The 12850-nt window shown below is 65.3% G+C and overlaps 1 protein-coding gene across 1 annotated transcript in view; it reads left to right on the top strand.

Moving 5' to 3' along the window:
* The first annotated feature begins 9212 nt into the window (after positions 1–9212).
* Positions 9213–12850, top strand: part of LAMA5 (laminin subunit alpha 5) — a 50273-nt gene continuing 46635 nt past the window's right edge. Inside the window, 1 exon segment of the mRNA XM_045795177.2 lies at positions 9213–9566. Coding sequence (XP_045651133.2) covers positions 9261–9566 — 306 coding nt within the window. The 5' untranslated portion in view covers positions 9213–9260.

The following is a 12850-nucleotide window of genomic DNA, read 5'->3' on the forward strand; positions in this document are numbered from 1 at the left end:
AGGGGTCCGGGGAGGCCATGCCCCTGACCTCGGGGCGCACAGCCAGCCCAGGATGGAGCGCGGAGGCAGCAGGTCTGACCGGGGCTCCCAGCCGGAGCCTCCCCCACCGCTCCTGGCAGGTTCTGAGACGAGGCCCAGGTGAGACCAGGCATGGGGCCCAGACTGCTTTCCAGAAGGAGACTGACTCCCAGCGGCCCTGGCGTCTCCCTGTGTTTACACTCCCTCAGAGGAGCCCCAGGACACATGTTTGTAAATGTCAGGACCTAGGCAGACAGAGGCCTGGAGCGGAGCCCAGCCACCTCCCCCTCCCCCTCAGCGGGGGACAGCCCCAGGGGACCCGGAGGGGCTCTCTGCAGCCCACCCCTCTCTGCCAGCCAGCTGGACCAGAGCTGGAGGCTGCAGGTGCTGACCACGTGGGCACCTCCATGCCTCCCCCACCTATCTGGTGTCCACGAGCCTTCCTTGTATGAATCAGGGTGACACTAGAGGGACAGGGGCACGGGTCACTGCATCTGGAGCACTGGTGACCCTAGGAGAGATCTGCTCAGGTCCCCTGGGGGATGTGTAGGGGTGAGGCCTGGAGCCCGGGGCTCATTTCACAGTCCAGCCTCTGGGGCGCCAGCGGCAGGCCCCCTGCACAGCAACTGGGGCCTGCACAGTGGGGCCCGCGGGGCACTCACAGGAGACAGGGTGGGGGGGGCACGTGACTCAGCGTCTCTGCAGACAGGACCCAGTGGCATCTCGTGCTCAGAGTGAGTCAACCCGCTGTTGAGGGTGGGGGGTTCACCGCAGCCCTAAACACAGGCCCACGTCTCACCAGAAGCATGGGACCAGCTGGTGTGCGTGGGCGGGCCATGTGGGGGGTCGGTCCACGGGCGCCCTGACGTGTCTCTGCCACCACCATCACTACCTGAGGCCTGACAGGCACCCATTCCTGCCTACGCTGTGCCTCCGGGGCCCCCACTCAGCCTCCACGACCCTCTGGACGCCTGGGAAAGGCCAGTGGCCGCGCCGTGCCCCAAGCCCTCTCCTGGTCCCTGGGCGGCCTCCTCAAAGAGCCTGCATCCCAGGACGCACCCGTGTGGCGGCGGGCATTGGGACTCGGTGCTTTTCAGGCTGACCGGCATGACCCGGGGCACTGGCCACACGGCGTCCCCCGTGCACCGATATCTGGGCTGGCCTGCACGACGCCACTCGCAATGCTTGCGGACCCGTTCCTCTGTCTCTCCTGCGCACGTCCCCACAGCGGAAGGGCTGGGTCCCACGGTGATGCGGGACTTCGTCTGCGAGGAGGCCACTCTGGCTGCTATGAGGGGCCGTGGCCGCAGAGCAAGGACTGCACCGTGGACCGCAGGCTGCTCGAGAAGCGCGCCAGGTCAGGTGCTGAGCCGGGACCCCATCGGCCCGCCTGCCACGGGGCCTCAGGCCAGTGGGAAGGCAGTGGGCACAGAGCGCAGCTCCAGCCCCGCACGGCGCTCCAGACGTAAGATACATCACAAAATCATAAAACGAAATGAAATCAATGACATTTTAAGTAGTTGAGTGAACGAAGGAAGAATGTGCCACAGACAGGCGTCTGGGGGTCCGGCCGTGGTCTGCAGGGTGGGCCGAGAGCGGCAGGGGGCGGCGTTCCTGGTGGCAGGACCCCTTCATCATCGCGGTAAAGCTGAGGGCCACAGCGTTTGTGAGGCTGGAGTGCCAGGGGCCACATGGAGTGACCGCTCAGCCGAGGCGGGCAGAGGGGGTCCCATTTCTCAGAGGGCGTGGCGGGGCAGGGTCTCAGCCCCTGGACGGCGTCCAGGCCAGGCCTGCCCGGGCAGATGTCTCGGCCTCCAGCCAGCGCAGTCTGGCTGCAGAAGGAGAGGTGGCGCAGGTGTTGCCCGGGGCCTCCCACCCCCGCACCGGGCCCCTGCCAGCCTTCCGCTGCCTCCCCTTCGGAGCACATCCCAGGCGGACGGCTGTCAACACCGCAAGTGTGGGCCTCCCTGGCCCTTTCCTGGCTTGCTTCGTCCCCAGGCCTCAGAAATGGAACAGTGATTCCCAGCGGCCACCTGAGAGTGTGCCTACAAGGTGCAGGCACGCAGGGGGCCCGGGGGCCCCCACATTGCTCTCAGGAAATCTGGCCGAGTAAGTGGCTTGGGGGAGGCACAGAGGGTGATCCGGCCTGGCCCTGAGGTGCAGTCGCTGTGGGTCCCCCCCTCGGTCTGCTCCCCTGGACAGCGAGGGAGGCAAGAGTCCCTGCCCTGCACAGCTGGCCCAGCGAAAGGCCGTACCCAAACACGTAGGGACCATTAGCACTTGTCTCCCTCTGCCCTTGGCCCAGGGCCTCCCTGGGTGGCAGCTGTGCTGGTGGGTGGACTATGGGGGGGGGGGCAAGCACACGGGGCGGGGGGGGAGGAGACGGCACCTCCTGGCCCCCTGGACAAGGTGGACACCGCCTCCACCTGCCGTGTCCTGGGGCTCAGAGCTCGGGGACGGGGGAGTGTCAGCTCGGGGGTCTAGGGGAGCCATGTCATTGCCAGCCCACTCCCCGGCCCAGCCTGCAAGCGCTGCTGGGACCCTATGACTACAGCTTCGCGAATGGCCCCGTCCCTGCTGCTGCTGTCCCTCCCGGGAAATGAATCTATTCCCCCAAGGCTTCAGAAGACACCAGCTCTCTGAGGCAGACACGGGGGTGGGGGTGCCCCAGGGCTGCCCGAGGGGCTGACTGGCAGATCCAGGGCACAGGCAGGGAGGAGAGAGACAGAGAGAGAGCAGCCTGAGAATGAGACATCCAGAGAGCAAGAGTCAGAAAAGACAGAGGAGCGGGCAGAGGACGAAGGGGAAGGCGAGGGCCTAGGAAGGTGAGGCGCAGCCGGGGACCCCGCCGCTGCTCTGAGGGAGGCACTGGGGCCAGGCCCGGCCAGCCGATGCAGAGGAGGGCACTTGGTGGGGGCTGTCCGCCTGGCTGGTCGGGGCCCAGAGCAGGGCTGCAGGGAAGGGAGAGGGCAGCACCTGCTGGGCACCAGGGGCGGCTTGTGCGATGCCAGGAGGGGCGGGCAGATCTGCCTTCCCCCCAGGGCGGCAGACCCAGCAGGATTCAGGGGAGTCTACTCATGCTGCCCTGACGGGAGGTGGTGGGGAGCTGCAGGTGGACCCCTTCATCACAGGACCCCCAACCAGAGGCCCCATCAAAGGATCGTGGGCCCCTGAGGCTGGGGTCTGGGGGCTGTTGGAGGCCCTCCCAGGGGCTGGCCCTGGCAGCCCTGGCCCTGCCCTTCCCGGGATCAGATTTCTCCTGAGCCGAGGACTCCTGGCCATATAAGGCCGTCTGCGGGCACCTCCTGGAGAAGCTGCAGAGCCCTCACCCCCACCCGCCCCCCAGGGGAGCCCAAGCTTGGCCAGGCCCCCAAGGATGGAGGCGGGGAAGGCGCCTGCTGGAGTCTGATCCTGTGCCCGGCCCCCATCTGGGGCTCCCCTCTGTGTGGAGCCCCAGCCCTCACCTGTTTTCCCCAGGGCTGTCCAGTCGGGGTGTGAAGAAAGGAGGTGGCTAGTCCCGAGTCCCCACCCGGGGCCAAAGGGCAAACAGGATAAAAATGGCCCCACAGAAGTGTTAGCGCCCTGGGGGCCCACTGCAGACAGTGGCAATGTCTGCTTCCCACAGCCTATACCGGCAAGCGCTAGGAAGTGCCCTGAGGGGGGCCCCTCAAGACAGGTGCGTGGGGCTGGGCTCCTAAGAGCAACCTCATCACTGGACCAGGCCCTTCCTTTGCTCTCCAGACACAACAGTGCTGGAGGCAGCGGGGTCTCCACCCAGTCCTTTCCTCCCCCTCCCCCCTCCCTCCAGGCTGGGGCCTGAGGTTTGAGGCTGAAGCTTATCCTGAGGCCAAGGGAGGGGCCTCTAGTGGGAGGGGGTGCTGTCTTGCAAGGATGCCACCCTCCCTGACAAGCCCCCAGCAGGGGCTTGCTTCCAGCAAGTGACCCCTGGGGTGCAGGATGGGGACAGGAATGGGGTCATTGGGGCTGAGCAGTGAGGGGCTCTTCCTGGGAGCCTGAATCGCTCCCCAAGTTGCAGGGCCCTCGGCAGACTGGCTGGCCTGGGGGAGGCAAATCCGAGAGGCCCGTCCTCCACACAGTGGCCACTCTCTGGCCCCAGCTCTTTGCCAGGCCTGGAGATACGTTTAGGCCAACAAGGCAGGGCACAGCTGAGATTTAATTTAATAAAACGAATAAGTCCAAGAAATCAGACCAGAAATCAATGCCCACTCACTCTGTGGGCTGGTTCCTGGAGGGTCCCGACCTGAGGCAGGAGGGGGGGAGGCAGCCCAACAAAGGGGTAGGGGCTCTATTGTGTTCCAGGTAGAAGTGACAAGGCCAAAGTCCCCTGAGAGGGGGAGGGGAGCAGGACGCCCTTCCGCAAGGACATGGGACCTACGGAGGCGCACCTGCTCCACAGGGCCTGGCGGGCTGCAATGAGGGGTCTGGCTCTTAGCCTGAGCCACGTGGAAGCCCCGCTTGGCCTGCGTGCAGACGGGGTGCAGCGTGGTGCAACCTATAGCTGTTACCGTAAGAGCTCCAACCCACGAGAAGCAGCCTCTGACCATGCTGACCTTTCTCGTTCCTTCCAGCTCATGGTGCATTTCACAAAACCAGGCAGCTCAATGTCATTCGGGGAAGGGCTCTCCTACGCTCCTCGAGAGTCACCAAGGCTGGAGGAGGGGTCATCCAGGCTGGACCCCAGACCACGAACCCCTGGTCCAGGTCCTTCTGCACATTCGTGTCACTCTCGTCACTCCGCAGAGAATCACGAAACCCCCTCTTTCGGAGCATGCTGGGTTCGTGTGCTTTTATAGGCAGCCTGCCTGTCCAGGACACCTGTTGGGAAGAAGGCAAGCCCAACTGGGGAAAGGAGCTTTGGGAACCCTCCTGGGACAGCCCAGCATTGGGGGGAACTGGCCAGCCCCGATCTCCTGGCCCCTGGACACGCCTAAGCCTGCCTGTGTCCCCTCGGGTGTGCAAGTCCACCTCCCACCATCAGGGTGCCCACAGGTCAGGCCTACAGTATGCACCCTGGGGAGCATGGCCTGGAAGCCGGGCACAGAGCAGGTAGACAGGAACCCTCCCAGAGTTCTGGGGTCAGAAGGCTCCCAGAGGAGAGCCCTTGGCTGGGCAGCTTATGGGTCAAAACCATCTGTTCCAGACTGGAGTCAACTCAGAGCCTGGCCGACTGAGCTTTCCCAGAACCACATGCTTTCGAAGCCAGGGAGAGCCCCACAACGGCCAGCTGGGGCTGTAGGCAAGGAGGAAAAATTTCCACTCCTTCCAGAGCCACAGGGGGCCTGTCCCTGGGCCCCCTCCCCATGCAGGAATGCTGGGGCTCTCACCTGGCCCCATCCTCCTGAGGACAGCAGCCCTTGGGAGGTGGGACACAGGGGGCAGCCCAGGAAGTAAGGGGTGCTCCTCGCCTGGGAGAGCGGCCCAGCTGCTAAGCTCTGGGTCTCGTTCCAGCCCTCGGGCCCTGGCCGCCATTCCTCGAGGCCTGTCATCTGCCCAAGGGCCTTCAGCATCCCCCCCACCAGCTCCTAAGCTCTGGGCTGGCTCCCACGGTGGGCTGTACCCACGAAAGGCCACAGAAAGGCTGTGGGCTAAGTGATGGCCAAAAGCAGACCAGAAACCCCGTCAGTCCTGCTGGGATGATGACCTCCCGATGAGGCCTTCTCCCAGCTGTGAGTCTTCAGGGTGCCCAGCTGCTCTGCGTCCCCTCCTACACGACTCCTACCGAGCTGTTCCACCATGGCTGACAGTGGCCACCAGACTCAGCGTGGGGCCTGCTTCCAGCCTCTCTGCCTGTGGCCGGGGTCCATGTTCTCACCAGCTGGGTTCCCTGGAAGGGCATCAGAGCAGCCCCCAGAAACGGAGCACCCCTCCGATATTCCAAACCACAGCGTGAGTTACTCGGCAAGCCCTCTTCCTGCAGGGACAAACTTCCCAGTGATGGAGCAGAGCCTCCTGGCCTCACCCGGGGGCCACCCGAACTGAACTGCGGGGCTCAGCAAGGACAACCCCCACGAGTGCAGGGCCCGGGGAGAGCAGGGCTCTGGGGACAGGAGGTCCGGCACAGTCGTCTGGTACCGACCGTGACCACAATGATGCATCATGTGTGTGGAGCGAGGGGACACCCCATGCCCCCGCTTCCCAGCCAGGCTGGCTTCCCGAGTTTACGGCTCAGGCTGAGTCAGGCGTGCTGTGACCTGCCCCACCCCCCACATCTGCCCTGGGATGGGGCTGAGCAGGGGACTCCCGGGGATGCCTCCTCCGAGTGGGGTAGGGGCTCAGGCGAGGGCTTGGGCTTGTCCGGCCCACGGGTGAGGGCGAGTCTGCCAGGCCCAGGAGCACCTCTTCTCCCTTCCCCCACCTGTCTCCAACCTCCCACAGGTCCCAGTTACCCCTTGCCCGGTGGGGAGGGGCTCTGGTTTGGGGCCTCCCATCTGGTGGTGGCCAGAGTCTGGTAGGACGAGGAAGACAGGCTGCTTCAGAGCCCCTCCCCCCTGGAGCCCACTCCTTTGATAATCTACCCCATCCCCCACCTCCGCCCAACCCCCACCTGGGACTGAAGGACAGAATGCGGGGGCTTCCTGGTTGCCGGCGGGGCAGGAGGACCCTTCATCAGGGACTAGTGCCCAAAAGGCGCCCAATAAATGTCGGTGGGAGAAAATGCATGACTGACCAAGTCCCTTCTGCTTGCTTACTTGCCCTCCTGACTGACTCCTGGACCTTTTGACCTCAGTTTCCCCACTTGTGGGAAGGAAAAGTGGTTGGCTGGCCTGGGATTCAGAGAAAGATGGGAGACATCGCTGGGCCATTTGGGGATGACTTGCTGGAAATGGGACATAGGTGGCCAGGTAGAGGTGGGCAGAGATGGACCTCCCCTGCCCTGCCCACCCGCCCGCAGGGGGCCCCTCTGAGAGGCCAGTGTGCAGCCAGATTGGGAGAGCATCTCCATCCTCCATGCTGCCCCCTCCCTGGGCACACCAGCTGGCGTGGGCACAGGGTGGGCACATTCTCCTCTGCCCACTTCACCCCCCACCCTCCCGGCCACCAGTTGGTCCCAGGGCAGCTGTCTGCCGGGAAGCAGCTAGCCCCGGATTAACCCTCCCCGCACCGGGTGCCCTGGCTGACTCGGCACATTCTCGGGCAGCCACTCCTCCCTCCTGCCTGCACTGTGCCCTCGGATGGCGGAGGCCTGGCCGCTAGGGGGCTCAAAGGGCTCCCACCGGCCTCCCCTGCCCACTGCCCCCCGCCCCGGGGAAGTTGAGAAACTGACCTGGGGTGAGGGTGGGGGGTGGGAGGGTCTCCAGCCTCCAGTCCCCAGACTACCAGGACCCCCAGCAATCAAAGGGGCACCAGAGTCCAGAGCATGGTGCAGTGACATGCGCAATAGGGTGACCCCTGGGCAGTAGGGAGGACAGGGTGGGGACAGGTCAAATTCCCATCTGGGAACTCTGCTACTGCCCAGAGGTGGCTCTCCGTCTGTCTCTCACGAGGGATCATAATTAGCTCTTGAGCTGGCCTGTCTGCTTGGGGATTCCAGATTACTCCTTGTCTCCCACCCACCCTCTGCTTCTTTTTGCCCTCCCCCAGCTGGAAGAACTAAAAGAAAAGTTACAAACTCGTGGGGGATTGGAGCAGTGGAGGGAGGGTCATCCTCACTGCCTGTGTCCCAGCTCGGAGGAGAAAGGGCCACCCAGCTCTCTTGAGATGCAGGATTTGCCGGCAGCCAGGGACAGCCAGAAGGACGTGAATGGTAGCTCACCCTTCCGGGAACAGCTGCTGCCGCAGGACCCCTACCAGGACCAGCTGGCCACCACCCCGTGCACTCATTCTACCCACCACCCAGGACCGTCCAGGGGGCCCCACATGGGACATAGACCCAGCTGGCCTGGCTCAGAGAATGGGGGGGAGCTGCCAGTTCGGCAGCTGCACACCAGCCCCCCCCATCTCCCAGGCTCCCCGTGAGGCCGATTTGGGCCAGGAGCCGGAGGGGAGAAGGAGACCCAGTGGCCGCAGGCACCCCAGCGCAGAAACAGCTGGGACACAACGCTGAGCTCTGGCGTCTAGGTCCTGTGTCATTTCCCAAGCATCCTCCAGCTAGTGGGCGGGGGCCTGCCCAGCAGGGGGAGTGGCCCTGAGCTGGGAGGGCTGGGCGGGCAGAAGATGGTGGAGCGCAGGCGCTGCGGAGCACAGGCACCTGGGAGGCACAGGCACCTGGGAGGCACAAGGGCGAGCTCCCAGCTGGCCCGCTACACCGCAGGCACTCAGTACGAGTCTTTTGCAGCCCATCTTCCCGGCATCCTCAGGGTTCTGAGCATCCTCCTTTTGCCATAGGGGCCCCGCAGTGGGCACCTGTGTCCCTTGCCTCTTGATCCATGTCCCTATTTTAGAATATTTAAAGGCCAAATCTGGTACAGGTGGGAGCTAGCAGGGTTGAATTTGACCTGGCTGCCCCAGGGATGCATGGGGTCCCCAGTCGGGGTCTTTCTATCCCTCTGTAGTTTGGACTCCCTCTAGGGCCCCCACCTATGGCCACTCATGGCTGGCAAGGACGCTCCTTCTCCACCTGCGGAAAGAGGCAGAGATGAGGGGGCAGCATAAGGGGAGAAAACCCAAACACCCAAAGAGAGGAGTGAAGCTGCACGGGGTCTGCGGAGGCCACCCCTTCGAGTCCCGGGGAACCAAGTGTCCAGGCTCCATTGGGGCAGCCGTTCTGGACACGGCCCCTTCTGGGGTGGTGGGTGGGAACCGGCTGGGCCGTTGGTGAGGCAGCCGGTCAGCCTGGCCGCGCTGGGCAAGCATGCCTGACTTTTCGCCGCAGCGCCTGTCCCCGGGCCGCCGGGGGCGCTCGGCCTTCAAGAGGTGCCCAAAGTTAGGGAAACAAAGAGCGGAGCCTCCAGGCTGGGAAGAGCGGCCCCGGCGCACCGAACCGGTGGCGCCGCTGGGGACCGGGAGCCACGCCCTGGGGGTAGCGGTCCGGCCGCGTTCCCACGGCCTGGCCCGGGGCCAGCAGGTGCCCCTTCCGGGAGACCGGCCCGGCCGGGGTCCGAAGGGTTAAGGCCACCGGCCGCCCCTCCCCCGCCCCCGCCCCCGCCCCCTCCCCGGGGCGCGGGGCTCGGGCGCCCGGGCGGGCCGGGGCGGGGCCTGACGTCCGCAGGCGGGGCGAGCCGGCCGGCCGCCGTCGCACTCCCGCCGGGCTCCCGCGGCGCCGTGGTCCCCGGAGCTGGAAGATGGCGAAGCTGGGCGTGCGGCTCCGCGCGGGGAGCGCACGGCGCGCGGCGGGGCTCCGGGGCCCCGGGCCGCTGCTCCTGGTCGGCCTGGCGCTGCTGGGCGCAGCGCGGGCGCTGGAGTCGGCGGACGGCGGCTTCAGCCTGCACCCGCCCTACTTTAACCTGGCCGAGGGCGCCCGCATCGCCGCCTCGGCCACCTGCGGCGAGGAGGCCCCGGCGCGCGGCGCCCCGCGCCCCACCGAGGACCTCTACTGCAAGCTGGTGGGCGGCCCCGTGGCGGGCGGGGACCCCAACCAGACCATCCAGGTGAGCGCGGGCCGGGGCTGGGTCGCCGCCGGGCGGGCGGGGTGGCGAGGACGCCGTCGGGGGACGCGGGCGCCGGAACGGACTTGGCGAGGAGCGCTAAGGTACGGACCGAAGCCCGCGCGTGCCGTCCCGACGCCCAGGTTCCGCATTTCGGGAAACGGAAGGGACCCCAGCTCGGCCTTTCAGGCTCGGCCAGAGAAGTGCGCGTCCCCGGGCGGCGGTGGCAGGGCGGGAAGGGGGCTGGTGCCCAGTCCCTGGCGGCCCCGAGTCTTGGGATCCCGGCGAGGGCGGGACTTGGCCTCCACCGCGGCTGCCCGTGGAGAGGGGGCAGACCCGCTCTACCTTCCCCTGGGACAGGCTGGAACCTGCCAGTGCGGATGGGACTGGGATGCCCGTGGGAGGGTCGGGGTTCCTAGAGTTTGGGGCCAGACACTGGAGGCTCTCACTGCCCACAGTAGGGGGTTGAAGTCTTTCCCTCTGGGGATCTAGGGACATGGTGAGACCCTCAAGGTGTGTGTGTGTGGGGGGGCAAACAATGGTATTTTTAACTGGGGTTGGGAACACAGGTGCAAACCCCAGGCGGAATCTCTGCCTCACAGGTGGTGGGTATGTCGGCTTCAGTCTCCTTGAGGAGATGGGGTTTCAACCCCCGGAAGCCCTCCGGGAGGCATGCCCACCCAAGCCATGAGTCTAGGCGGGGACCGGGGTAGGTGACACCAGCTGGCACGGACCCTGACCAAGAAGTCAGGGCTGTGAAGATTCTCCGGACTTAGGTTGAGGGTGGGATCCTGTGAGGCCCCTTGGCCACCCTTGGAGGGGGTAGGGTCTGCTGCAGGGACTCCTTGACACCCCATACTAGGCCTGGCTTCCCACCCCTGCTGAACCTGAGGGAGAGTGGGGGCCCCAAGGCGGCTGTAACCTGAGTCACCACAGTCCTGGTAGAAGAGGCAGGGGGAGGGGAGGAGGGCAGTTAGGGGTGGATTAGCTAGGGTGGGTGATGAATGGAGGAGCCTCAGCTGGGCCCCTGCCTGCCTGCTCACTGCCCTAGGCCCTCCCCTGGAGGGAGGAGCTGAGAGGGGGCGCAGGCGCGCGGAACCACCCCGCCACAGAAGCGCGCCTCCCTAGGGCTCCTGGGCTCACCTGTGTGCTCTCACCTGTGCCCAGCAGAGCTGACATAAGGGGTGTCAAGTCCACCCCAGTTTAAGATTGGTAAACTGAGACCCAGAGAGCAGTACTGTGGACACCTGTTGAAAGCCCCGCAGCCAGGCCAGCACCTGGTGCGGGTGAGTGGTGAGAACATGTCCTTGCCGCAGGCCCTTGGCACATCTGGTTGCTATCTGAGGGGCTGGGTGGCAGGAAGGAGCTTGTGTGGGGGTCTCCAGAGCTGCCCCAAGGGGACCGGCTGAGCCCTCGATGACCCTGTTTCCGGCTCATCCGGGCCCCCTCAGAGATCCTCACCCCCGCAGAGCCGAAGCTGCATGGATCCCTGGCCTTTCTTGCTCCCTTGCTGTGCTTAAAGGAGCAGCCCAGGGGCCCCGGTCAAAGCCCCCTTCCTCTGCTTCTTCTTAGCTGTGCGCTTTCTGTCCCTGGGCCTCAGGCTCCTCATCTGTAAAATGGGTATGAGAGCCTGCCTCGCCCGAGGTCGTGAGCTTGGGCTGAGGAGCCTGGGAAGCCATGGGTTACAGAGGGACCTTAGCGACCACGGACACACATGGTGTCACGTGCGAGGGAGCAGACCCCGAATGAGCCCTGGCAGCCCTGTCCCCACAGCTCGTGGTCTGGAAAGAGATTGGTGGAAGCTTCCCTTTGAGCGTCCGGAGCACAGGTTAGCACCTCTGGTCTGAGGCTGCCAGGTGTGCTAGGAAGATCTGTTGGCCCGAGGGATACAAGCTGCACAGCCGTATGGCCTTGGCAGAATCCCTGGCCCGGCCGGTGCCTCTGCCCTCTCTTCTAGCTGCATGGGCCTGCTCGCTGCCCCGGCGTTCGAATGGGCTGGTGGGAGGGCCTTGCCTACAGGCCCGGTCTGGAGCCCAGCGGCTGGGGGCCGGAGGTGCCGGGGAGGTGACACCCATCTTCTCTCGATCCCATGTGAGTCTTGTGCTCACATGGGCATTGGGCCACAGGATGTGGGGCCCGAGCATGGGGGCTGGCAGCTCCCAGGGCCCCTGGAGGAGATGGGACAGAAGCTAGTGGGCCTGGGGTGAGGCCCGCTGGCGTTTGGGCAAGGTGGCCCTGTGGGCAGCTGGAGCAGGCAGAGAGTGACTGGGACACTCCAGCCCTGTGGCCTCAGGTGGGCATTGCAGGAATTCCGGGTTGGCCCTGGGCCCCACAGGGGAAGTCGGGGGCTCAGCTGCCGGCATGGTGACTCACGGGGAGGGGACGTCCTTATCGTGGCTCGCTGTTTCCTCACTCTGTGTTCCTGGCAGGACCCTCTGTAGCAAAGGGTGGAGGGAGCCTGGTTTCCCCAGCACTGTCCACTGTGAGCCAATGTTAGGCAGACAGGCCGGCCGGGAGGCCCGTGTCACTGAGAGGCTCCCACTATAGCCTTCGGGGACTAGAGTCACCTCTGTTTGACTTTCTAGGTGGGCCTGAACAGAAACTTTCCTGGGCGCCCTTGACCCAGCTTCCTCCTGGGCTTGGTTGGGGGGGGGGGTCTGACCACAGGCAGCCTTTTCTGGAAGGCTCACCAACCCAGCCAGGTGGCCCTGCCCACCTCCTCTAAGAAGGCCCCTACCACCCTCAGCCCCACCAGGCCCCTGATGCCTTACGCCTATGTTTGTGGTGCTTTCAGTGATCCCTTGGGTCCCCTCCTCTGTTTACCCACTGGGAGCTCCCACCGGCCCTGGGAGCCAGAGCCCTGGCTTCTAGTTTGGGGGGGTCCCCATTTGGGCTGGGCAGTAGAACTTTTCTGAGTGTCCCCTATTGCTCTGGTCCCTAGGTATGGCAGCCCTGGGGGTGGGCTCCGAGGCACAGTAAAGAATGAAGCAGTGGTCCCCCCACCCACTGAGCTCTGGGACCCCTGGGGGGGCAGTAAACAGAGAATCACTAGTAGCCAGAGAATTTCAGGTATCTGTGATAGGGTAAAGAAAGCAGGGCAATGCATGGGGGTCAGCAGGTTAGCTGCTTGGGGGGTCTGGAGCTCTGGGCCCCTGTGGAGGAGGGGACATGAGAGCTGAGAGGGGACAAGAGATCAGAGCCCAGGGCCCGCTGGCTGGAGCAAGGGCTGAGACAGGGCGGCCCGGCGCACCTAGCACAAGGGGTCCGGGGAGCCTGCTGGGTGGGAG

The sequence above is a fragment of the Ursus americanus genome, chromosome 22, assembly GCF_024610735.1.
Source record: "Ursus americanus isolate L20-20 chromosome 22, mUrsAme1.1.p, whole genome shotgun sequence".
NCBI classification, from domain to species: Eukaryota; Metazoa; Chordata; class Mammalia; order Carnivora; family Ursidae; genus Ursus; species Ursus americanus.